The 24,109-nt window shown below is 51.8% G+C and overlaps 1 protein-coding gene across 1 annotated transcript in view; it reads left to right on the forward strand.

The window, feature by feature from the left end:
* The first annotated feature begins 15,366 nt into the window (after window positions 1-15,366).
* Window positions 15,367-24,109, forward strand: part of LOC139262807 (zinc-binding protein A33-like) — a 55,234-nt gene continuing 46,491 nt past the window's right edge. Inside the window, exons 1-3 of the mRNA XM_070877960.1 lie at window positions 15,367-15,717; window positions 22,082-22,177; window positions 22,504-22,737. Of these exons, the coding sequence (XP_070734061.1) occupies window positions 15,463-15,717; window positions 22,082-22,177; window positions 22,504-22,737 (585 nt within the window). The 5' untranslated portion in view covers window positions 15,367-15,462. The remainder of the gene's footprint in view (window positions 15,718-22,081; window positions 22,178-22,503; window positions 22,738-24,109) is intronic.

Genomic DNA, 24,109 nt, shown 5'->3' on the forward strand with positions numbered 1-24,109 from the left:
GGTAAGAGAAGGGATAACCAGCCGTGGATAACCAAGGAAATAAAGGAGAGTATCAAATTAAAAACCAATGCGTATAAGGTGGCCAAGGTTAGTGGGAAACTAGAAGATTTGGAAAATTTTAAACGACAGCAAAGAATGACTAAGAAAGCAATAAAGAAAGGAAAGATAGATTACGAAAGTAAACTTGCGCAAAACATAAAAACAGATAGTAAAAGCTTTTACAGATATATAAAACGGAAAAGAGTGACTAAAATAAATGTTGGTCACTTAGAAGATGAGAAGGGGGATTTAATAATGGGAAATGTGGAAATGGCTGAGAACTTAAACAATTATTTTGCTTCGGTCTTCACAGTGGAAGACACAAAAACCATGCCAAAAATTGCTGGTCATGGGAATGTGGGAAGGGAGGACCTTGAGACAATCACTATCACTAGGGGGGTAGTGCTGGACAGGCTAATGGGACTCAAGGTAGACAAGTCCCCTGGTCCTGATGAAATGCATCCCAGGGTATTAAAAGAGATGGCGGAGGTTATAGCAGATGCATTCGTTATAATCTACCAAAATTCTCTGGAATCTGGGGAGGTACCAGCGGATTGGAAAGCAGCTAATGTAACGCCTCTGTTTAAAAAAGGGGGCAGGCAAAAGGCAGGTAACTATAGGCCGGTTAGTTTAACATCTGTAGTGGGGAAAATGCTTGAAACTATCATTAAGGAAGAAATAGCGGGTCATCTAGATAGGAATAGTGCAATCAAGCAGACGCAACATGGATTCATGAAGGGGAAATCACGTTAAACTAATTTACTGGAATTCTTTGAGGATATAACGAGCATGGTGGATAGAGGTGTACCGATGGATGTGGTGTATTTAGATTTCCAAAAGGCATTCGATAAGTTGCCACACAAAAGGTTACTGAAGAAGATAAAGGTACGCGGAGTCAGAGGAAATGTATTAGCATGGTTAGAGAACTGGCTGGCTAACAGAAAGCAGAGAGTCAGGATAAATGGGTCCTTTTCGGGTTAGAAATCGGTGGTTAGTGGTGTGCCACAGGGATCGGTGCTGGGACCACAACTGTTTACAATATACATAGATGACCTGGAAGAGGGGACAGAGTGTAGTGTAACAAAATTTGCAGATGGCACAAAGATTAGTGGGAAAGCGGGTTGTGTAGAGGACACAGAGAGGCTGCAAAGAGATTTAGATAGGTTAAGCGAATGGGCTAAGGTTTGGCAGATGGAATACAATGTCGGAAAGTGTGAGGTCATCCACCTTGGAAAAAAAAACAGTAAAAGGGAATATTATTTGAATGGGGTGAAATTGCAACATGCTGAGGTGCAGAGGGACCTGGGGGTCCTTGTGCATGAATCCCAAAAAGTTAATTTGCAGGTGCAGCAGGTAATCAGGAAGGCGAATGGAATGTTGGCCTTCATTGCGAGAGGGATGGAGTACAAAAGCAGGGAGGTCCTGCTGCAACTGTACAGGGTATTGGTGAGGCCGCACCTGGAGTACAGCGTGCAGTTTTGGTCACCTTACTTAAGGAAGGATATACTGGCTTTGGAGGGGGTACAGAGACGATTCACTAGGCTGATTCCGGAGACGAGGGGGTTACCTTATGATGATAGATTGAGTAGACTGGGTCTTTACTCGTTGGAGTTCAGAAGGATGAGGGGTGATCTTATAGAAACATTTAAAATAATGAAAGAGATAGACAAGATAGAGGCAGAGAGGTTGTTTCCACTGGTCGGGGAGACTAGAACTCGGGGGCACAGCCTCAAAATACGGGGGAGCCAATTTAAAACCGAGTTGAGAAGGAATTTCTTCTCCCAGAGGGTTGTGAATCTGAGGAATTCTCTGTCCAAGGAAGCAGTTGAGGCTAGCTCATTGAAGGTATTCAAATCACAGATAGATAAATTTTTAACCAATAAGGAAATTAAGGGTTACGGGGAGCGGGCGGGTAAGTGGAGCTGAGTCCACGGCCAGATCAGCCATGATCTTGTTGAATGGTGGAGCAGGCTCGAGGGGCTAGATGGCCTACTCCTGTTCCTAATTCTTATGTTCTTATGTTCTTATGTATAGCCTTGCGCTTCTCCGCCAATGTGTCCATCTGCCCTGCCAGGTCGTTTGCCACGAAATATTGCTCGAGCCTTTCCGCGAAGGCATCCCAATTATCACCCTCTGCAAAGTCTATTAGCGTGCCAAAGGTAGCCATGATCGCGTGAAAATCCTTATTCTCGTCGCCAGTTGTTGTATCTGTAATGTACTTATGAATGACTCCACGAGGCAATGTGTTGTACTTGAACTGTAGTGACCTTGGTCCTTTATTCCAAACTCCAGAGTGAGGCACAGGCATAGTGGGCAGCTTTTTATACAGGGCCCTGCCACCAGGGGCAGGAAACCCTCTCCGGTCTCCACCAGTTGCACCCTCTAGTGGTGCCAGCATCTCTGTACACAGTGTAAACCTTATTGACAGTACATCAGGTAACAGATTTCCATCTTACACAATCACTCAGTGACTACACAGAAAGTACATCCATAGTCTGCATATACAACAATCTCTGTGTGGGGGGGGGAGAATGGAGTAGTCATGGACTCACAACCAGAAACCACGGGGCCCTCCACTGGCAGCAAATCTCACTACCAACCCACCCAAGCTAGAAGTAACCCTCCAATGGTCAACCAGGAAGAGCAAAGCCCAGGTCACCGTCAATATATGAGTCAATTTGCATTAAAGACTTGGGGGGGAAGTGATGTCATGTATATAGACGAGGGATACTAACGGTATAGTCACATAAGGTGTGCCACCAGAGGGCACTGCGATGGGAGACCTGAGGGTCACCTGCATAGGTGTGCAGGGCCCAGGATAAAGGCTGCCCACCACACTTGTGCCTCACTCTGGAGTTACAATATGTTGTGGAGTGGTAAAAATATAACACTCGACACGAGAAAGATCTTTTATAGAGAAAAGAGTTGTTTATTAAAACTTGATTAACCAAGGGAGATCTGGCCGCATCAGTACCATTACTGAGTGCTCTCCACGCCGATCTCACAGGACAGGTGGTGCAATTGCATGTTTATCAAGTCAAAATACAGAAACTAGGTGGGGAAGTGTTCCATTGGTTATTTGCCACCAGTCCCCGCCCAGCTACTACTAATACATTGGTCGATACAGGTTACAGGCTTTTTTTTAAAGGCATTACAACTTCCCTTCTCTGTTCATTCTTAGACTAAATTTATTGTCTTTCAACCAAATGTAATCAATGATTACGTGTTTTCTTTTGACAAGAAAGTGAGCGTGTAAAATTTTTTTTTTAAAACCAACAGGAACACGCATTTTTTATCATTTGCTCAACAAACCTATCCTTTTGTGCATTTCCTAGCTCCGTAACTTGTCATCCGAATAAATCCACACCTGCGTTTCTAACTTAAAATGTAATTCAATTCTAGGTTCACACTTTCTTAAAACTTCCCACATACAGGACAACACTACGAAGGGTTAAAAAAAAACTTTCACTCTGTCTGAAAAAGTGGGTGGAGCTAAAACAAACAGACAGCTCTACCATTTTTTCAAACAGGCTTTCAGACACATGAAAAATTCATTAATTTCCATGTTGAATATTCCGCAGTCAAAAATCACACAAGCACTTTCATTCAAAAGTCTCTCTTCATTCAACAAAGTTTATTGTTTGGCCGGCTCTATTTTTGGATCCATACGTCACTTGAGATTGTCACTATCAGGTTTTTTTATGGTCGTCCGAAAAATATCTACCCCCCAATCTAATATATCTTTACACGCCATACTCAATTTGGTATGTCTACCCTTATATCGATTTCACTGTATTCTCAGATACTGACGTCTTCCCACTTGTATCACCTAACCCCGGCGTCTCTGGTCCCACCGACTTCTTATCAATTTAAACTGTATTCTAGATACCGACTGTCCCTGTAATCGGTTTCCCCTACCCCTAGAGCCTGCAGTCCCATCGATACCCTTATCGATTTATCTGTATTCTAGATACTGATGGTGCCCGTGCCTCTAACCAGTTCCCCTTGAACTCAGAGGCCACATCCACATCGATGCCTTCTGATAGTGTCTATCGTGACTTCCCAATTCCCCCAAGTCTTTTACACCAGAACAGACCCTTCACAGATTCTGGTACCCCGGGCAACAGACACGTCTCGTAACATCTCACATCGGATTATGAGTAGTAGTTAAAGATACTCGTGATGGATTCGTACACGCTCATCTGTAGGCTGCCCGTTGTATCCTGCCGACTACGCCAAGTGTTGTGGAGTATTAAAAATATAACACTCGACACGAGAAAGGTCTTTTATAGAGAAAAGAGTTGTTTATTAAAACCTGATTAATCAAGGGAGATCTGGCCTCGTCAATACCGTTACTGAGTGCTCTCAACGCCGATCTTACAGGATAGGCGGTGCAATTGCATGTTTATAGAGTCGAAATACAGAAATTAGGCAGGGAAGTGTTCCATTGGGTATTTGCCGCCAGTCCCCTCCCACCTACTACTAATACATTGGTCGATACCAGGTTACAGGCAATTTCATTGGTTACAGTAATTTCTAATGATTCTATTGGTACATTCAGTTCTGACTGCTGTTGCTGGGGAACAGCCCCTGCAGGTTATGTGTACTTTCCTGGGAACGTCTTCCCAGGCTTGTTATCTTTGGCAGAGTCTGGTTACACTCGGCTTTAAAGAGGCTTTTGTCCCTCTTATCTCCTGTGTCTGGAACATCGTGGCCTTCTCTCATTATTACTGTGAGCTGTCTACATAAATCCTCTGGGTGTTCTTATCTCCTAAGAGAATTTCTCTGACCTTCTATGTTTTGCCTAATTCAGCTATTCTACCATGAAAGCATTTTAAACCTTACTCTCAGTCTTTCTTACTTTATATATTAATTACACCAAATTACTTTATCTCTGATTAAGGCTTTTCGCCCTTACACAATAAATGGGACTAAGCTCACAACAGCTCAAGTACAATACTAGACCTCGTGGAGTCATTCATAAGAGTATTAAGGACATAACAGGTTGTAATCTACCAAAATCCCCTGGATTCTGGGGAGGTCCCAGCAGACTGGAAAACTGCAAATGTAACGCCCCTATTTAAGAAAGGAGCGAGACAGAAAGCAGGAAACTATAGACCAGTTAGCTTAACATCTGTGGTTGGGAAAATGTTGGAGTCCATTATTAAGGAGCAGTAGCAGACATTTAGAAGAGCATAATTCAATCAAGCATGGTTTTATGAAAGGGAAATCATGTTTGACAAATTTGCTGGAGTTCTTTGAGAATGTAATGAGCAGGGTGGATAAGGGGGAACCAGTGGATGTGGTGTATTTGGATTTCCAGAAGGCATTCGATAAGGTGCCACATAAAAGGTTACTGCACAAGATAAAAATTCACGGGGTTAGGGGGTAATATATTAGCATGGATAGAGGATTGGCTAACAATAGAAAGCTGAGAGTTGGATTAATGGGTCATTTTCTGGTTGGCAAACAGTAACTAGTGAGGGCCACAGGGATTGGTGCTGGGTCCTCAACTATATACAATCTATGTTAATGACTTGGATAAAGGGACCAAGTATAATGTAGCCAAATTTGCTGAAAATACAAAGGTAGTCGGGAAAGCAAGTTGTGAGGAGGACGCAAAGAATCTGCAAAGGGACATAGACAGGCTAAGTGAGTGGGCAAACATTTGCTCTCCTTATTTAAGGAGGGATATACTTGCATTGGAGGCAGTTCAGGGAAAGTTCACTAGGTTGATTCCTGAGATGAAGGGGTTGTCAAATGAAGAAAGGTTGAGCAGGTTGGACCTATATTCATTGGAGTTTAGAAGACTTAGAGGTGATCTTATTGAATGAAGGTTCTGAGGGGGCTGGACAGGGTAGATGCAGAGAGGATGTTTCTCTTTGTGTGGAAATCTAGAACTAGGGGGCTGAGTTTCAGAATAAGGGGCCGCCCATTTAAAACAGAGATGGGGAGGAATTTCGTCTCTCAGAGGGCCATGAATTTGTGGAATTCTCTGCCCCAGAGAGTTGTAACCATATTAAATGGCATAATCCTGCTCCTATTTCTTATGTTCTTATGTGTCAGTCTCTAATAGGGGTTCCCTGGGAGTGTGTCACTATTTACAGGGGGGTCCCGGAAGTGTGTCACTATTTACAGGGGGTCCCGAGGAGTGTGTCAGTATGTACCGGGGTTCCCCGGGAGTGTGTCAGTATTTACAGTGGGTCCCTGGGAGTGTATCCGTATTTACAGGGTGGTCCCCGGGAGTGTGTCAGTATTTACCGGGGTTCCCCGGCAGTGTGTCGGTATTTACAGTGGGTCCCCGGGAGTGTGTCAGTAGTTACAGGGGTTCCCCGGGAGTGTGTCAGTATTTACAGGGGTTCCCCGGGAGTGTGTCAGTATTTACAGGGGTTCCCCGGGAGTGTGTCAGTATTTACAGGGGTTCCCCGGGAGTGTGTCAGTATTTACAGAGTCTCCCCGGGAATGTGTCAGTATTTACAGGGTGTCCCCGGGAGTGTGTCAGTATTTACAGGGTGTCCCCGGGAGTGTGTCAGTATTTACAGGGTGTCCCCGGAAGTGTGTCAGTATTTACAGGGTGTCCCCGGGAGTGTGTCAGTATTTACAATAGGTCCCCGGGAATGTGTCAGTATTTACAGGGTTCCCCGGGAGTGTGTCAGTGTTTACAGAGGGTCCCCGGAGTGTGTCAGTATTTACAGGGGGTCCCCGGGAGTGTGTCAGTATTTACAGGAGGTCCCCGGGAATGTGTCAGCATTTACAGAGGGTCCCCGGGAGTGTGTCAGTATTTACAATGGGTCCCCGGAAATGTGTCAGTATTTACAGGGTTCCCCGGGAGTGTGTCAATATTTATAGGAGGTCCCTGGGAGTATGTCAGTATTTACAGGAGGTCCCTGGGAGTGTGTCAGTATTTACAGGAGGTCCCTGGGAGTGTGTCAGTATTTACAGGGGGTCTCCGGGAGTGTGTCAGTATTTACAGTGGGTCCCTGGGAGTGTGTCTGTATTTACAGGGGGTCCTCGGGAGTGTGTCAGTATTTACAGGGTGTCCCCGGGAGTGTATCAGTATTTACAGGAGGTCCCCGGGAGTGTGTCAGTATTTACAGAGTGTCCCTGGGAGTGTGTCAATATTTACAGGGGGTCCCCAGGTGTGTGTCAGTATTTACAGGAGGTCCCCAGGAATGTGTCAGCATTTACAGGGGGTCCCCGGGAGTGTGTCAGTATTTACAGGGTGTCCCCGGGAGTGTGTCAGTATTTACAATGGGTCCCCGGGAATGTGTCAGTATTTACAGGGTTCCCCGGGAGTGTGTCAGTATTTACAGGGGGTCCCCGGGAGTGTGTCAGTATTTACAATGGGTCCCCGGGAATGTGTCAGTATTTACAGGAGGTCCCCGGGAATGTGTCAGCATTTACAGGGGGTCCCCGGGAGTGTGTCAGTATTTACAATGGGTCCCCGGGAATATGTCAGTATTTACAGGGTTCCCCGGGAGTGTGTCAATATTTACAGGAGGTCCCTGGGAGTATGTCAGTATTTACAGGAGGTCCCTGGGAGTGTGTCAGTATTTACAGGGGGTCTCCGGGAGTGTGTCAGTATTTACAGTGGGTCCCCGGGAGTGTGTCAGTATTTACAGGAGGTCCCTGGGAGTGTGTCAGTATTTACAGGGGGTCTCCGGGAGTGTGTCAGTATTTACAGTGGGTCCCTGGGAGTGTGTCAGTATTTACAGTGGGTCCCCGGGAGTGTGTCAGTATTTACAGGGGGTCCTCGGGAGTGTGTCAGTATTTACAGGGTGTCCCCGGGAGTGTATCAGTATTTACAGGAGGTCCCCGGGAGTGTGTCAGTATTTACAGAGTGTCCCTGGGAGTGTGTCAATATTTACAGGGGGTCCCCAGGAGTGTGTCAGTATTTACAGGGTGTCCCCGGGGAATGTGTCAGTATTTACAGGGGGTCCCCGGGAGTGTGTCAGTATTTACAATGGGTCCCCGGGAATGTGTCAGTATTTACAGGGTTCCCCGGGAGTGTGTCAATATTTACAGGAGGTCCCTGGGAGTATGTCAGTATTTACAGGGTGTCCCCGGGGAGTGTGTCAGTATTTACAGGAGGTCCCCGGGACTGTGTCAGTATTTACAGGGCGTCCCGGGGAGTGTGTCAGTATTTACAGGGTGTCCCCGGGAGTGTATCAGTATTTACAGGAGGTCCCCGGGAGTGTGTCAGTATTTACAGAGTGTCCCTGGGAGTGTGTCAATATTTACAGGGGGTCCCCAGGAGTGTGTCAGTATTTACAGGAGGTCCCCGGGAATGTGTTAGCATTTACAGGGGGTCCCCGGGAGTGTGTCAGTATTTACAATGGGTCCCCGGGAATGTGTCAGTATTTACAGGTTTCCCCGGGAGTGTGTCAATATTTACAGGAGGTCCCTGGGAGTATGTCAGTATTTACAGGAGGCCCCTGGGAGTGTGTCAGTATTTACAGGAGTTCCCTGGGAGTGTGTCAGTATTTACAGGGGTCTCCGGGAGTGTGTCAGTATTTACAGTGGGTCCCTGGGAGTGTGTCAGTATTTACAGGGGGTCCTCGGGAGTGTGTCAGTATTTACAGGGTGTCCCCGGGAGTGTATCAGTATTTACAGGAGGTCCCCGGGAGTGTGTCAGTATTTACAGAGTGTCCCTGGGAGTGTGTCAATATTTACAGGGTGTCCTCAGGAGTGTGTCAGTATTTACAGGGTGTCCCCGGGGAGTGTGTCAGTATTTACAGGGGGTCCCCGGGGAGTGTGTCAGTACTTACAGGTTGTCACCGGGAGTGTGTCAGTATTTACAGAGGGTCCCCGGAGTGTGTCAGTATTTACAGGGTGTCCCCGGGGAGTGTGTCAGTATTTATAGGAGGTCCCCGGGACTGTGTCAGTATTTACAGGGCGTCCCGGGGAGTGTGTCAGTATTTACAGAGGGTCCCCGGGGAGTGTGTCAGTATTTTCGGGGGGTCCCCGGCAGTGTGTCAGTATTTACAGGGGGTCCTCAGGGAGTGTGTCAGTATTTACAGGGGGGTCCCCAGGGAGTGTGTCAGTATTTACAGTGGGTCCCCGGGGAGTGTGTCAGTATTTACAGGGGGTCCTCGGGAGTGTGTCAGTATTTACAGTGGGTCCCCGGGAGTGTGTCAGTATTTACAGGGGTTCCTCGGGAGTGTGTCAGTATTTACAGGGTGTCCCCGGGGAGTGTGTCAGTATTTACAGGGTGTCCCCGGGGAGTGTGTCAGTATTTACAGGGTGTCCCCGGGAGTGTATCAGTATTTACAGGAGGTCCCCGGGAGTGTGTCAGTATTTACAGAGTGTCCCTGGGAGTGTGTCAATATTTACAGGGGGTCCCCAGGAGTGTGTCATTATTTACAGGGTGTCCCCGGGGAGTGTGTCAGTATTTACAGGGGGTCCCCGGAGTGTGTCAGTATTTACAGGGTGTCCCCGGGGAGTGTGTCAGTATTTACAGGAGGTCCCCGGGACTGTGTCAGTATTTACAGGGGGTCCCCGGGGAGCGTGTCAGTATTTACAGGAGGTCCCCGGGAATGTGTCAGCATTTACAGGGGGTCCCCGGGAGTGTGTCAGTATTTACAATGGGTCCCCGGGAATGTGTCAGTATTTACAGGGTTCCCCGGGAGTGTGTCAATATTTACAGGAGGTCCCTGGGAGTATGTCAGTATTTACAGGAGGTCCCTGGGAATGTGTCAGTATTTACAGGAGTTCCCTGGGAGTGTGTCAGTATTTACAGGGGTCTCCGGGAGTGTGTCAGTATTTACAGTGGGTCCCTGGGAGTGTGTCAGTATTTACAGGGGGTCCTCGGGAGTGTATCAGTATTTACAGGAGGTCCCCGGGAGTGTGTCAGTATTTACAGAGTGTCCCTGGGAGTGTGTCAATATTTACAGGGGGTCCCCAGGAGTGTGTCAGTATTTACAGGGGGTCCCCGGGGAGTGTGTCACTATTTACAGGGGGTCCCCGGGGAGTGTGTCAGTACTTACAGGTTGTCACCGGGAGTGTGTCAGTATTTACAGAGGGTCCCCGGAGTGTGTCAGTATTTACAGGGTGTCCCCGGGGAGTGTGTCAGTATTTATAGGAGGTCCCCGGGACTGTGTCAGTATTTACAGGGCGTCCCGGGGAGTGTGTCAGTATTTACAGGGGGTCCTCGGGGAGTGTGTCAGTATTTTCGGGGGGTCCCCGGGAGTGTGTCAGTATTTACAGGGGGTCCTCAGGGAGTGTGTCAGTATTTACAGGGGGGTCCCCAGGGAGTGTGTCAGTATTTACAGTGGGTCCCCGGGGAGTGTGTCAGTATTTACAGGGAGTCCCTGGGAGTGTGTCAGTATTTACAGGGGGTCCCCAGGGAGTGTGTCAGTATTTACAGGGGGTCCCCGGGGAGTGTGTCAGTATTTACAGGGGGTCCCTGGGAGTGTGTCAGTATTTACAGGAGGTCCCTGGGAGTGTGTCAGTATTTACAGGAGGTCCCTGGGAGTGTGTCAGTATTTACAGGGGGTCTCCGGGAGTGTGTCAGTATTTACAGTGGGTCCCTGGGAGTGTGTCAGTATTTACAGTGGGTCCCCGGGAGTGTGTCAGTATTTACAGGAGGTCCTCGGGAGTGTGTCAGTATTTACAGGGTGTCCCCGGGAGTGTATCAGTATTTACAGGAGGTCCCCGGGAGTGTGTCAGCATTTACAGAGTGTCCCTGGGAGTGTGTCAATATTTACAGGGGGTCCCCAGGAGTGTGTCAGTATTTACAGGAGGTCCCTGGGAATGTGTCAGCATTTACAGGGGGTCCCCGGGAGTGTGTCAGTATTTACAATGGGTCCCCGGGAATGTGTCAGTATTTACAGGGTTCCCCGGGAGTGTGTCAATATTTACAGGAGGTCCCTTGGAGTATGTCAGTATTTACAGGAGGTCCCTGGGAGTGTGTCAGTATTTACAGGAGTTCCCTGGGAGTGTGTCAGTATTTACAGTGGGTCCCCGGGAGTGTGTCAGTATTTACAGGGGGTCCTCGGGAGTGTGTCAGTATTTACAGGGTGTCCCCGGGAGTGTATCAGTATTTACAGGAGGTCCCCGGGAGTGTGTCAGTATTTACAGAGTGTCCCTGGGAGTGTGTCAATATTTACAGGGGGTCCCCAGGAGTGTGTCAGTATTTACAGGGGGTCCCCGGGGAGTGTGTCACTATTTACAGGGGGTCCCCGGGGAGTGTGTCAGTACTTACAGGTTGTCACCGGGAGTGTGTCAGTATTTACAGAGGGTCCCCGGAGTGTGTCAGTATTTACAGGGTGTCCCCGGGGAGTGTGTCAGTATTTATAGGAGGTCCCCGGGACTGTGTCAGTATTTACCGGGCGTCCCGGGGAGTGTGTCAGTATTTACAGGGGGTCCCCGGGGAGTGTGTCAGTATTTTCGGGGGGTCCCCGGGAGTGTGTCAGTATTTACAGGGGGTCCTCAGGGAGTGTGTCAGTATTTACAGGGGGGTCCCCAGGGAGTGTGTCAGTATTTACGGTGGGTCCCCGGGGAGTGTGTCAGTATTTACAGGGGGTCCCTGGGAGTGTGTCAGTATTTACAGGGGGTCCCCAGGGAGTGTGTCAGTATTTACAGGGGGTCCCCGGGGAGTGTGTCAGTATTTACAGGGGGTCCCTGGGAGTGTGTCAGTATTTACAGGGGGGTCCCCAGGGAGTGTGTCAGTATTTACAGGGGGTCCCCCACGGAGTGTGTCAGTATTTACAGGGGGTCCCTGGGAGTGTGTCAGTATTTACAGGGGGGTCCCCAGGGAGTGTGTCAGTATTTACAGGGGTCCCCGGGGAGTGTGTCAGTATTTACAGGGGGTCCCTGGGAGTGTGTCAGTATTTACAGGGGGTCCTCGGGAGTGTGTCAGTATTTACAGTGGGTCCCCGGGAGTGTGTCAGTATTTACAGGGGGTCCTCGGGAGTGTGTCAGTATTTACAGGGTGTCCCCGGGAGTGTATCAGTATTTACAGGAGGTCCCCGGGAGTGTGTCAGTATTTACAGAGTGTCCCTGGGAGTGTGTCAATATTTACAGGGGGTCCCCAGGAGTGTGTCAGTATTTACAGGGGGTCCCCGGGGAGTGTGTCACTATTTACAGGGGGTCCCCGGGGAGTGTGTCAGTACTTACAGGTTGTCACCGGGAGTGTGTCAGTATTTACAGAGGGTCCCCGGAGTGTGTCAGTATTTACAGGGTGTCCCCGGGGAGTGTGTCAGTATTTATAGGAGGTCCCCGGGACTGTGTCAGTATTTACAGGGCGTCCCGGGGAGTGTGTCAGTATTTACAGGGGGTCCCCGGGGAGTGTGTCAGTATTTTCGGGGGGTCCCCGGGAGTGTGTCAGTATTTACAGGGGGTCCTCAGGGAGTGTGTCAGTATTTACAGGGGGGTCCCCAGGGAGTGTGTCAGTATTTACAGTGGGTCCCCGGGGAGTGTGTCAGTATTTACAGGGGGTCCCTGGGAGTGTGTCAGTATTTACAGGGGGTCCCCAGGGAGTGTGTCAGTATTTACAGTGGGTCCCCGGGGAGTGTGTTAGTATTTACAGGGGGTCCCTGGGAGTGTGTCAGTATTTACAGGGGGGTCCCCAGGGAGTGTGTCAGTATTTACAGGGGGTCCCCCACGGAGTGTGTCAGTATTTACAGGGGGTCCCTGGGAGTGTGTCAGTATTTACAGGGGGGTCCCCAGGGAGTGTGTCAGTATTTACAGGGGTCCCCGGGGAGTGTGTCAGTATTTACAGGGGATCCCTGGGAGTGTGTCAGTATTTAAAAGGAGTACCCAGGGAGTGTGTCAGTATTTACAGTGGGTCCCTGGGAGTGTGTCAGTATTTACAGGGGGTCCCTGGGAGTGTGTCAGTATTTATAGGGGGTGTCCCCGGGGAGTGTGTCAGTATTTACAGGGGGTCACCGGGAGTGTGTCAATATTTACAGGGAGTCCCCGGGGAGTGTGTCAGTATTTACAGGGTGTCCCCGGGGAGTGTGTCAGTATTTACAGGGGTTGTACCCGGGGAGTGTGTCAGTATTTACACAGGGTGTCCCCGGGGAGTGTGTCAGTATTTACAGGGGGTGTCCCCGGGGAGTGTGTCAGTATTTACAGGGGGCCCCCGGGGAGTGTGTCAGTATTTACAGGGTGTCCCCGGGGAGTGTGTCGGTATTTACAGGGTGTCCCGGGGAGTGTGTCAGTATTTACAGGGTGTCCCCAGTGAGTGTGTCAGTATTTACAGGGGGTGTCCCCGGGGAGTGTGTCGGTATTTACAGGGTGTCCCCGGGAGTGTGTCAGTATTTACAGGGTGTCCCCAGGGAGTGTGTCAGTATTTACAGGGTGTCCCCGGGGAGTGTGTCAGTATTTACAGGGGGTCCCCGGGAGTGTGTCAGTATTTACAGGGAGTCCCCGGGGAATGTGTCAGTATTTACAGGGGGTCCCTGGGAGTGTGTCAGTATTTACAGGGGGTCCCGGGGAGTGTGTCAGTATTTACAGGGGGTCCCTGGGAGTGTGTCAGTATTTACAGGGTGTCCCCGGGGAGTGTGTCAGTATTTACAGGGTGTCCCCGGGAGTGTGTCAGTATTTGCAGGAGGTCCCCGGGAGTGTGTCAGTATTTACAGGAGGTCCCCGGGAGTGTGTCAGTATTTACAGGGGGTCCCCGGGAGTGTGTCAGTATTTACAGGGTGTCCCCGGGAGTGTGTCAGTATTTACAGGGTGTCCCCGGGGAGTGTGTCAGTATTTACAGGGTGTCTTCAGGGAGTGTGTCAGTATTTACAGGGGGTCCCTGGGAGTGTGTCAGTATTTACAGGGTGTCCTCAGGGAGTGTGTCAGTATTTACAGGGGGGTCCCTGGGAGTGTGTCAGTATTTACAGGGGGTCCCGGGGAGTGTGTCAGTATTTACAGGGTGTCCCCGGGGAGTGTGTCAGTATTTACAGGGTGTCCCCGGGGAATGTGTCAGTATTTACAGGAGGTCCCCGGGAGTGTGTCAGTATTTACAGGAGGTCCCCGGAGTGTGTCAGTATTTACAGGAGGTCCCCGGAGTGTGTCAGTATTTACAGGGGGTCCCCGGGGAGTGTGTCAGTATTTACAAATGGTCCCCGGGAGTGTGTCAGTATTTACAGGGTGTCCCCGGGGAGTGTGTCAGTATTTACAGGGGGTCCCTGGGAGTGTGTCAGTATTTACAGGGTGTCCCTGGGAGTGTGTCACTATTTACAGGGGGGTCCCCGGGGAGTGTGTCAGTATTTACAGGGGGTCCCCGGGAGTGTGTCAATATTTACAAGGGGTCCCCGGGGAGTGTGTCAGTATTTACAGGGGGTCCCCGGGAGTGTGTCAGTATTTACAGGGGGTCCCCGGGGAGTGTGTCAGTATTTACAGGGTGTCCCCGGGGAGTGTGTCAGTATTTACAGGGTGTCCCCGGGGAGTGTGTCAGTATTTACAGGGGGTCCCTGGGTGTGTGTCAGTATTTACAGGGGGTCCCCGGGAGTGTGTCAGTATTTACAGGGTGTCCCCGGGGAGTGTGTCAGTATTTACAGGGGGTCCCCGGGAGTGTGTCAGTATTTACAGGGGGTCCCCGGGAGTGTGTCAGTATTTACAGGGGGTCCCTGGGTGTGTGTCAGTATTTACAGGGGGTCCCCGGGAGTGTGTCAGTATTTACAGGGTGTCCCCGGGGAGTGTGTCAGTATTTACAGGGTGTCCCCGGGGAGTGTGTCAGTATTTACAGGGGGTCCCCGGGGAGTGTGTCAGTATTTACAGGGTGTCCCCGGGGAGTGTGTCAGTATTTACAGGGGGTCCCCGGGAATGTGTCAGTATTTACAGGGTGTCCCCGGGGAGTGTGTCAGTATTTACAGGGTGTCCCCCGGGAGTGTGTCAGTATTTACAGGGTGTCCCCGGGGAGTGTGTCAATATTTACAGGGTGTCCCCGGGGAGTGTGTCAGTATTTACAGGGTGTCCCCGGGGAGTGTGTCAGTATTTACAGGGGGTCCCCGGGGAGTGTGTCAATATTTACAGGGTGTCCCCGGGGAGTGTGTCAGTATTTACAGGGTGTCACTGGGGAGTGTGTCAGTATTTACAGGGGGTCCCCGGGGAGTGTGTCAGTATTTACAGGGCATGTCATACACACATGAAGTGGATTCACCCCTGCTCTGAGCTCTCCTTGCCCTTAAATGGTGATTTCAATTTGAGATCCGGCAATGGCTCCGATGTCTGTCCCAGAGTGTGTCTGTCAGTCCCACCTCCAGCCTCAGCAGCTCCGAGTCGATGTGTGACTGGCTCAGAGGGCTGCCCAGTCGCTTGATGGACGGCTGCAATCTGAGACTTCATTGGTTGCACAGTTAACGGCAACAAGACAGTGGGCGGAGAGTTGGGGGAAAGCGAAAGTTATTGCGTGCTGAAAGTGAAGGAAAATTTCTGGGGAGTTGGGAAAAGTTGGTGCAAAGTTTGCGGAGTTGGTGCGGGGGCAGGATGGAGGGGGTGACGGACGAGTTGACCTGCTGTATCTGCTGTGAGATGTTCCAGGAGCCGGTGATGTTGGAGTGCATGCACCACTTCTGCAAGGAATGCATCCTGCGCTTCTGGCAGGGTTCCCGCACCGCCGTTACCTGCCCCCAGTGCCGCCGCCAGTTCAGCTCCAAGACCTTCCGCACCAATTTCCTGGTGTCCGGGGTGGTGGAGAGGGTGAGAGGGGCGAGCACCCAGGACTTCCGCCTCAAGCTGCAGGTGAGCTGGGCGCAGGGCGGGGCGGAGCGGTCAGCGGAGCGCACCTTCAATTCAGGGGACTGTCGGAGGGGCGGTGCTGAGGGAGTGCCGCACTGTCGGAGGGGCAGTACTGAGGGAGCGCCGCACTGTCGGAGGGGCAGTACTGAGGGAGCGCCGCACTGTCGGAGGGGCAGTACTGAGGGAGCGCCGCACTGTCGGAGGGGCAGTACTGAGGGAGCGCCGCACTGTCGGAGGGGCAGTATTGAGGGAACGCCGCACTGTCGGAGAGGCAGTACTGAGGGAGTGCCGCACTGTCGGAGGGGCAGTACTGAGGGAGTGCCGCACTGTCGGAGGGGCAGTACTGAGGGAGTGTCGGAGGGGCAGGACTGAGGGACGTTACACTGTCGGAGGGGCAGTACTGAGGGAGTGTCGGAGGAGCAGTACTGATGGAGCGCCGCACTGTCGGAGGGGCAGTACTGAGGGAGTGCTGAACTGTCGGAGGGGCAATACTGAGGGAGCGCCGCACTGTCGGAGAGGCAGTACTGAGGGAGCGCCGCACTGTTGGAGGGGCAGTACTGAGGGAGCGCCGCACTGTCGGAGGGGCAGTACTGAGGGAGCGCCGCACTGTCGGAGGGGCAGTACTGAGGGAGTGCTGCACTGTCGGAGGGGCAATGCTGAGGGAGCGCCGCGCTGTCGGAGGTGCTGTCTTTCGGATGAGACGTTAAACCGAGGCCCCGTCTGCTCTCTCAGGTGGATGTAAAAGATCCCACGGCCACTATTTTGAAGAAGAGCAGGGGAGTTCTCCCCGGTGTCCTGGGGCCAATATTGATCCCTCAATAAACATCACTAAAACAGGTGATGTGGTCATTATCACATTGCTGTGTGTGGGAGCTTGCTGTGCAAAATGGCTGCCGCCTTTCCTCCATTACAGCTGTGACCAAACGTCAAAAAACTTCATTGGCTGATGAACTCTTTGGGATGTCAGGGGGTTGTAACAGGCGCTATAGAAATATAAGTCTTAATTAAATTTTGATGTAATCAGCAGAAGATTTGTTATTTAATGTTTGCTCCTTGGTTCTTTGACATAAATCAGAGTTCTATTCAAGGAGCGAGAAATTATAGATCTCGTCAGAGAAATTTACAGCACGGAAGGAGGCCATTCGGCCCATCGTGTCCATGTCGACCGACAAAAAGCTACCCAGCCTAATCCCACTTTCCAGCTCTTGGTCCGTACCCCTGTGGGTTACGGCACTTCAGGTGCACATCCAAGTACTGTTAAAATGTGGTGAGGGTTTCTGCCTCTACCACTCTTTCAGGCCGTGAGTTCCAGACCCCCACCACCCTCTGGGTGAAGACATTTCCCCTCAAATCCCCTCTAAACCTCCCCCCAATTACTTTAAATCTAGGCCCCCTAGTTGTTGACCCCTCTGCCAAGGGAAACAGGTCCTTCCTATCCACTCTATCCAGGCCCCTCATAATTTTATACACCTCAATCAGGTCTCCCCTCAGCCTCCTCTGTTCCAAAGAAAACAGACCCAGCCTATCCAATCTTTCCTCATAGCTAAAATTCTCCAGTCCGGGCAACATCCTCAAAAATCTCCTTTCCACCCACTCTGGTACAATCACATCTTTCCTGTAATGTGGTGACCAAAACTGCACGCAGTACTCTAGCTATGGCCTAACCAGTGTTTTATACAGTTCAAGCATAATCCCCCTGCTCTTGTATTCTATGCCTCGGCTAATAAAGGCAAGTATTCTGTATGCCTAGTCCTACTCCACCGCTGTTTGTCTGTAACCCTGTCCGTTCCTCATCCTCAAATATTCCTGGTCACTTGGCCAACATTCCCCCTAAAACAACCCCACTCGAACAGAGAGATTGGTCATTCACCTCATTTACTGCTTTTTGTGATCTTGCTGTGCGCAAATTGGCTGCTGTGTTTGGCTTTGTGAGAAGTGACTGAATTTCAAAAATCATTACCGTCTACTCTTAATCAGAATTAAGCAACACTGAATTTTCTGTTGATTCAAAATCACGAGGAGTTTTAAGAGAGTAAATAAGGAGGCACTGTTCCCGGGAGCAGGAGGCTCGGTAACCAGAGGGACACAGATTGAAGGCGATTGGCAAAAGAACCCGAGGGGGAGATGAGGAGAATGTGTTTACGCAGCGAGTTGTTGTGATCGGGAACGCGCTTCCTGAAAGGGTGGTGGGAGCAGATTCAATAGTAACTTTCAAACTGGGAATTGGTTAAATACTTGAAGGGGAAACATTTGCGGGGCTGTGGGGAAAGAGCGGGGGGAGTGGGACTGATTGGATCGCTCTGTCACAGAGCCGGCACAGGCTCGATGGGCCCAATGGCCTTCTGTGCGGTAACATTCTGTGATTCATTAAAATCCTGCTTTCCTGAGTTATTTATGTTCCTTAATTCAAATGATTGGGTAATTTTTTTTTAAACTATGGATTATCAGCAGGCGACGAGCAGTTTACAGAAGGTGCAATTATGGCTCCAAGAATTTCTTGCCGATTGTCTTGTAGAAATTCAACTCCCAAACTAATTGTTTTTAAGCACCAAGTATTGTAAACCTGACCTGTGTTTGAGGGGTATGCTGATTGCTTGTGTGTCTGTATAAATAATCAAACTGGAGGTCTGCTGTGTTCAAACCCATCTGCAGCCTCGCTGTGTAGGCCTGAATTGATTAAAGTGTCCTCCCCGCCGATTCTCGGCCTAGTCCCCGTACTGAAGGTCAAACCTGATTGTAGGGTTGTATGGAAAGGCAATTCGTTCTGTGTACTGTGCTTTTTAAAAAAAAATACTTGACCTTAACTCGAGGTTTTCTTTCAGGATGAGTCACAAGTGGCTGATTCACTGTGGGTGGAGCGGTGTCCATTGCTGGGTCTGCAGATCATTAGGCAGATTTTTGAGCGATGAGGGAGTGAAGGGTTATGGGGAGCGAGTGGGGAAGTGGAGCTGAGTCCATGGTCAGATCAGCCATGATCGTATTGAATGGCGGAGCAGGCTCGAGGGGCTGTAGGGCCGACTCCTGCTCCTATTTCTTGTAACATAGCAGGGGCTGGCATTAGGGGCTATAGTGAGGGTCTGTTCTTGAGGAGGGGTGGAAAAGGGGGAATTGGGGGGGGAACATCAGCCAGGGTTCTGGCTGCTGATCACTAGTGATTTGCGCAGAAAATCGTGTGTGTGGTGCGCGCGAGCACGTGTGTGTGTGTGGTGCGCGCGAGCACGTGGGTGTGTGTGCGTGGTGCGCGTGAGCACGTGTGTGTGTGTGTGTGTGTGTGTGTGTGTGTGTGGTGCGCGCGAGCACGTGTGTGTGTGCGTGGTGCGCGTAAGCGTGTGTGTGTGTGTGGGTGGTGCGTGCGAGCACGTGTTTGTGCGTTTGTGCAAGTGCGTGAGTGGGGTGCGTGTGAGTGCTTGTGTGGTGCATGTGTGGGTACAGGTGGGTGATTGTGCCCACATGCGTGGGTAGGTCGGTTGGTGTGCGTGCTTGGCCATCTCTTGCGGAGAGTTCTGTCGCCGGAGAGCGAGCGGTCTGTATATGCCCGCTGTCCGACCTTGCGGGTGCGAGAGAACGTCCACTGGGCGAGATCGCACAGCCACGGGTGACCGTGACGAGGGAAGTCTCTCGCGCGGCAAGGGGGTGGCGAGGGACGGGACCCCTGCCCCAGTCCCCTCCCCATCTGCCCCATGACGTGTCACACAGGGCGCGCTGCAGCATGGTGAATGTTGTGCTCACACTGCAGGAGGGGCCCCCGCTTCCTGTAATGGGTACTGGGTTGAGGGTGGAGTGTGGTGTCGGTCACGAGTCCCACTGTCCAGTGACCGTTGGTCTCTGATGGGCTGTGTTTTTCAGTAAGTGCATTCCTCCCTTGCCCTGGTCGCTGTGACTCTCAGTATTACACAGGCTGGCTGGATAGTTCCTTATCTGATTGACGTTATCCCCTTCCAGCTTCCCGCGTGACACAATCCCCATTGCATTGCGAAATAAGCAAATATTTTCTCACTTAATGCATGTTAACTCCTTGCCTCTGGGACAGAGAGGAGTATTGAACTAAAAAAGGATTTGGATTTATATAGCGCCTTTTGTGACCATCGGATGTCCCAAAGTGCTTTACAGCCAATGAAATACTTTGAGTGTAGTCACTGTTGTAATGTGGGAAATGCGGCAGCCAATTTGCGCACAGCAAGCTCCCACAAACAGCAATGTGATAATGAGCAGATAATCTGTTTCCGTTGATTGAGGGATAAATATTTAAGGCACGATAAAGATGAAAGTCTTTTTTTATCTCTGATGTAAACCTAGCCCTGTGGGCGAGCATTAAGCACTAACCTTTCACCCCTGGCGACCTGGATTCCAGTTCTCTGAGAACAAAGAGATGATATAAAAACAGAAAATGCTGGAAATACTCATCGGGTCAGGCAGCATCTGTGGAGAGAGAAACAGAGTTAGTGTTTCAGGCTGATGACTCTTCATCAGAGCTGAGGAAAGGTCATCGACCCGAAACATTAACTCTGTTTCTCTCTCCACAGATGCTGCCTGACCCGCTGAGTATTTCCAGCATCTTCTGCTTTTATTTCAGATTCCAACCTCCGCGGTATTTTGCGTTTGAATCCAATGAGGTGATGAGTCTGCTCTGAGCAGCGAGGTGTGGAGTGTATATTGGCTGTCTCCGCCCAGTCCCTTATTGTCTGGACCCATTCACAGACGCTCCACCGTATTTGGTGGAAATGTCACCGGTACAGTTGGAGACTTATACTAACGTTGGGACTAAAAAGTTTTGGGGCATTGTCAGAAGATGAGGAGCAGGAGTGGGTCAAGCCAGCCACTCGTGCCTGCTCTGTTATATCATGGCTGATCTGTATCTTAACTCCAAATACCCACCTTGTTTCTGCAACACAAAAACATTAGAAAATAGGTGCAGGAGTAGGCCATTCGGCCCTTCGAGCCTGCACCACCATTCAATAAGATCATGGTTGATCATTCACCTCAGTATCCCTTTCCTGCTTTCTCTCCATACCCCTTGATCCCTTTAGCCGTAAGGGCCATATCTAACTCTCTCTTGAATATATCCAATTAACTGGCCTCAACAACTCTCTGCGGTAGGGAATTCCACAGGTTAACAACTCTGAGTGAAGAAGTTTCTCCTCATCTTGGTCCTAAATGGCTAACCCCTTATCCTTAGACTATGTCCCCTGGTTCTGGACTTCCCCAACATCGGGAACATTCTTCCTGCATCTAACCTGTCCAGTCCCGTCAGAATTTTATATGTTTCTATGAGATCCCCTCTCATTCTTCTAAACTCCAGTGAATACAGGCCCAGTCGATCCAGTCTCTCCTCATATGTCAGTCCTGCCATCCCGGGAATCAGTCTGGTGAACCTTCGCTACATTCCCTCAATAGAAAGAATGTCCTTCCTCAGATTAGGAGACCAAAACTGAACACAATATTCCAGGTGAGGCCTCACCAAGGCCCTGTACAACTGCAGTAAGACCTCCCTGCTCCTATACTCAAATCCCCTCGCTATGAAGGGCAACGTACCATTTGCCGCCTTCACCGCCTGCTGTACCTGCATGCCAACTTTCAATGACTGATGTACCATGACACCCAGGTCTCACTGCACCTCCCCTTTTCCTAATCTGTCACCATTCAGATAATATTCTGCCTTCGTGTTTTTATCCACATTATACTGCATCTGCCATACATTTTCCCACTCACCTAACCTGTCCAAGTCACCCTGCAGCCTCTTAGCATCCTTCTCACAGCTCACACCGCCACCCAGCTTAGTATCATCTGCAAACTTGGAGATATTACATTCAATTCCTTCATCTAAATCATTGATGCTTATTGTAAAGAGCTGGGGTCCCAGCACTGAGCCCTGCGGCACTCCACTAGTCACTGCCTGCCATTCTGAAAAGGACCCGTTTATCCCGACTCTCTGCTTCCTGTCTGCCAACCAGTTCTCTATCCACATCATAACCTCACCCAACTAGAGGGAGCTTTACTCTGTATCTAACCTCCTGTACCTGCCCTGGGAGTGTTTGATGGGACAGTGTAGAGGGAGCTTTACTCTGTATCTAACCCCCTGTACCTGCCCTGGGAGTGTTTGATGGGACAGTGTAGAGGGAGCTTTACTCTGTATCTAACCTCCTGTACCTGCCCTGGGAGTGTTTGATGGGACAGTGTAGAGGGAGCTTTACTCTGTATCTAACCCCGTGCAGTACTCTACCCCACCCAGCCCACATAAGACAATCCCAAAACCCAGCAGTTGAATTACTGAGTGCAAACATTGTTTTGTAAGCCTATTGATCTTTGCGGGATTGGGTTGAGCCGGGATGTTCAGCACTGACCCTCTCGCTCCTCGATTCTATTTCAGAAACAGCTGAATGATGTCCTGAAATGTCACCGGGACCAAGTGGATAATTTTGTGATGATGATGAAACGAGACGAGGAAAAGATTGTGGGAATCAAGGTAACGTTCCGCCGGGATTGGTCTTAATCAGCCTTCAGCTCCTGGTGTGTGGTGAGCTAACGGACGGCCGTATGGGCTGTGATTGGCCCGACGGAGGAGGGAATATTCCGCAGAGGTTGTTGATCGTTACATTCAAATAGGAATGGGATAAATACTGAAAGGAAAGAATTTCCGGGCCGCGGGGGGGGAGTGGGACTGATTGGATCGTTCTGTCACACAGCCGGCACAGGGTGGGCGGAATGGGCTCCTCCTGTGCCGTGCCGTGCAGCGCTGCGGAGTGACGGGGGGATGTTGGGAGTGTCTGAGAAACGGCTGGTGTTTTACAGAGGGAGGCGGCCGAGCTCCAGCGGAAGGTGCGAGCGGACTTTGAGAAGATGCACCAGAGCCTGTGGAAGGAGGAGAGCTTGCTACGGGGCCAGCTTCAGCAGGATGAGTCCTCGGCCCTGGACACCCTCGCGAGGCACGTCAAGCAGCTGAGCTCCGGCCTGGAGCAGCTGGAGCAGCTGGTCACCAGCACCCAGGGGTGCCTGGAGCAGCTCAAGACCACGGTGCTGATCGAGGTAACTGTGGGTGGAGGGAGAGTGGTATCCGGTGGTTGGGGGGGGTGAGTGATAGCGGGGTCGAGGGGGGGGTGGTGTCGGGGGTCGAGGGGGGGGTGGTGTCGGGGGTCGAGGGGGGGGTGGTGTCGGGGGTCGAGGGGGGGTGGTGTCGGGCGTCGAGGGGGGGGTGGTGTCGGGCGTCGAGGGGGGGGTGGTGTCGGGGGTTGAGGGGGGGTGGTGTCGGGGGTCGAGGGGGGGGTGGTGTCGGGGGTCGAGGGGGGGGTGGTGTCGGGGGTCGAGGGGGGGGTGGTGTCGGGGGTCAGGCGGGGTGGGGGTGGTGTCGGGGGTCAGGCGGGGTGGGGGTGGTGTCGGGGGTCGAGGGGGGGGTGGTGTCGGGGGTCGAGGGGGGGGTGGTGTCGGGGGTCGAGGGGGGGTGGTGTCGGGGGTCAGGCGGGGTGGGGGTGGTGTCGGGGGTCAGGCGGGGTGGGGGTGGTGTCGGGGGTCGCGGGGGGTGGTGTCGGGGGTCAGGCGGGGTGAGGGTGGTGTCGGGGGTCAGGCGGGGTGGGGGTGGTGTCGGGGGTCAGGCGGGGTGGGGGTGGTGTCGGGGGTCAGGCGGGGTGGGGGTGGTGTCGGGGATCGAGGGGGGGTGGTGTCGGGGGTCGAGGGGGAGGTGGTGTCGGGGGTCGAGGGGGAGGTGGTGTCGGGGGTCGAGGGGGAGGTGGTGTCGGGGGTCGAGGGGGGGGTGGTGTCGGGGGTCGAGGGGGAGGTGGTGTCGGGGGTCGAGGGGGGGGTGGTGTCGGGGGTCGAGGGGGGGTGGTGTCGGGGGTCGAGGGGGGGGTGTGGTGTCGGGGGTCGAGGGGGAGGTGGTGTCGGGGGTCGAGGGGGGGGGTGGTGTCGGGGGTCGAGGGGGGGTGGTGTCGGGGGTCGAGGGGGAGGTGGTGTCGGGGGTCGAGGGGGGGGTGGTGTCGGGGGTCGAGGGGGAGGTGGTGTCGGGGGTCGAGGGGGGGGTGGTGTCGGGGGTCGGGGGGGGGTGGTGTCGGGGGTCAGGCGGGGTGGGGGTGGTGTCGGGGGTCGAGGGGGGGTGGTGTCGGGGGTCAGGCGGGGTGGGGGTGGTGTCGGGGGTCGGGGGGGGGGTGGTGTCGGGTGCGCGGTGGGGGTGGTGTGGGGGTCGCGGGGTGTTAGTATTGGGTGGGTTTGGGACCGGCTTGTTCCCCGCACTGTGTACATGCCAGATGTTTGCAGCTTGCCACCCAGCTGTGGGGCACAGATTACCGCTCGGCTCCCTGCTTCCTCTATTTATTCTGCTGACCGTAATCTCGTACTTCCGAATAATTCATCAGCAGTCTTAGAGAAAAGAACGCAGATGCATTTCTGTGCACCCCGGGGTGCTTCG

The sequence above is a fragment of the Pristiophorus japonicus genome, chromosome 4 (assembly GCF_044704955.1).
Source record: "Pristiophorus japonicus isolate sPriJap1 chromosome 4, sPriJap1.hap1, whole genome shotgun sequence".
In the NCBI taxonomy this organism is placed as follows: Eukaryota; Metazoa; Chordata; class Chondrichthyes; family Pristiophoridae; genus Pristiophorus; species Pristiophorus japonicus.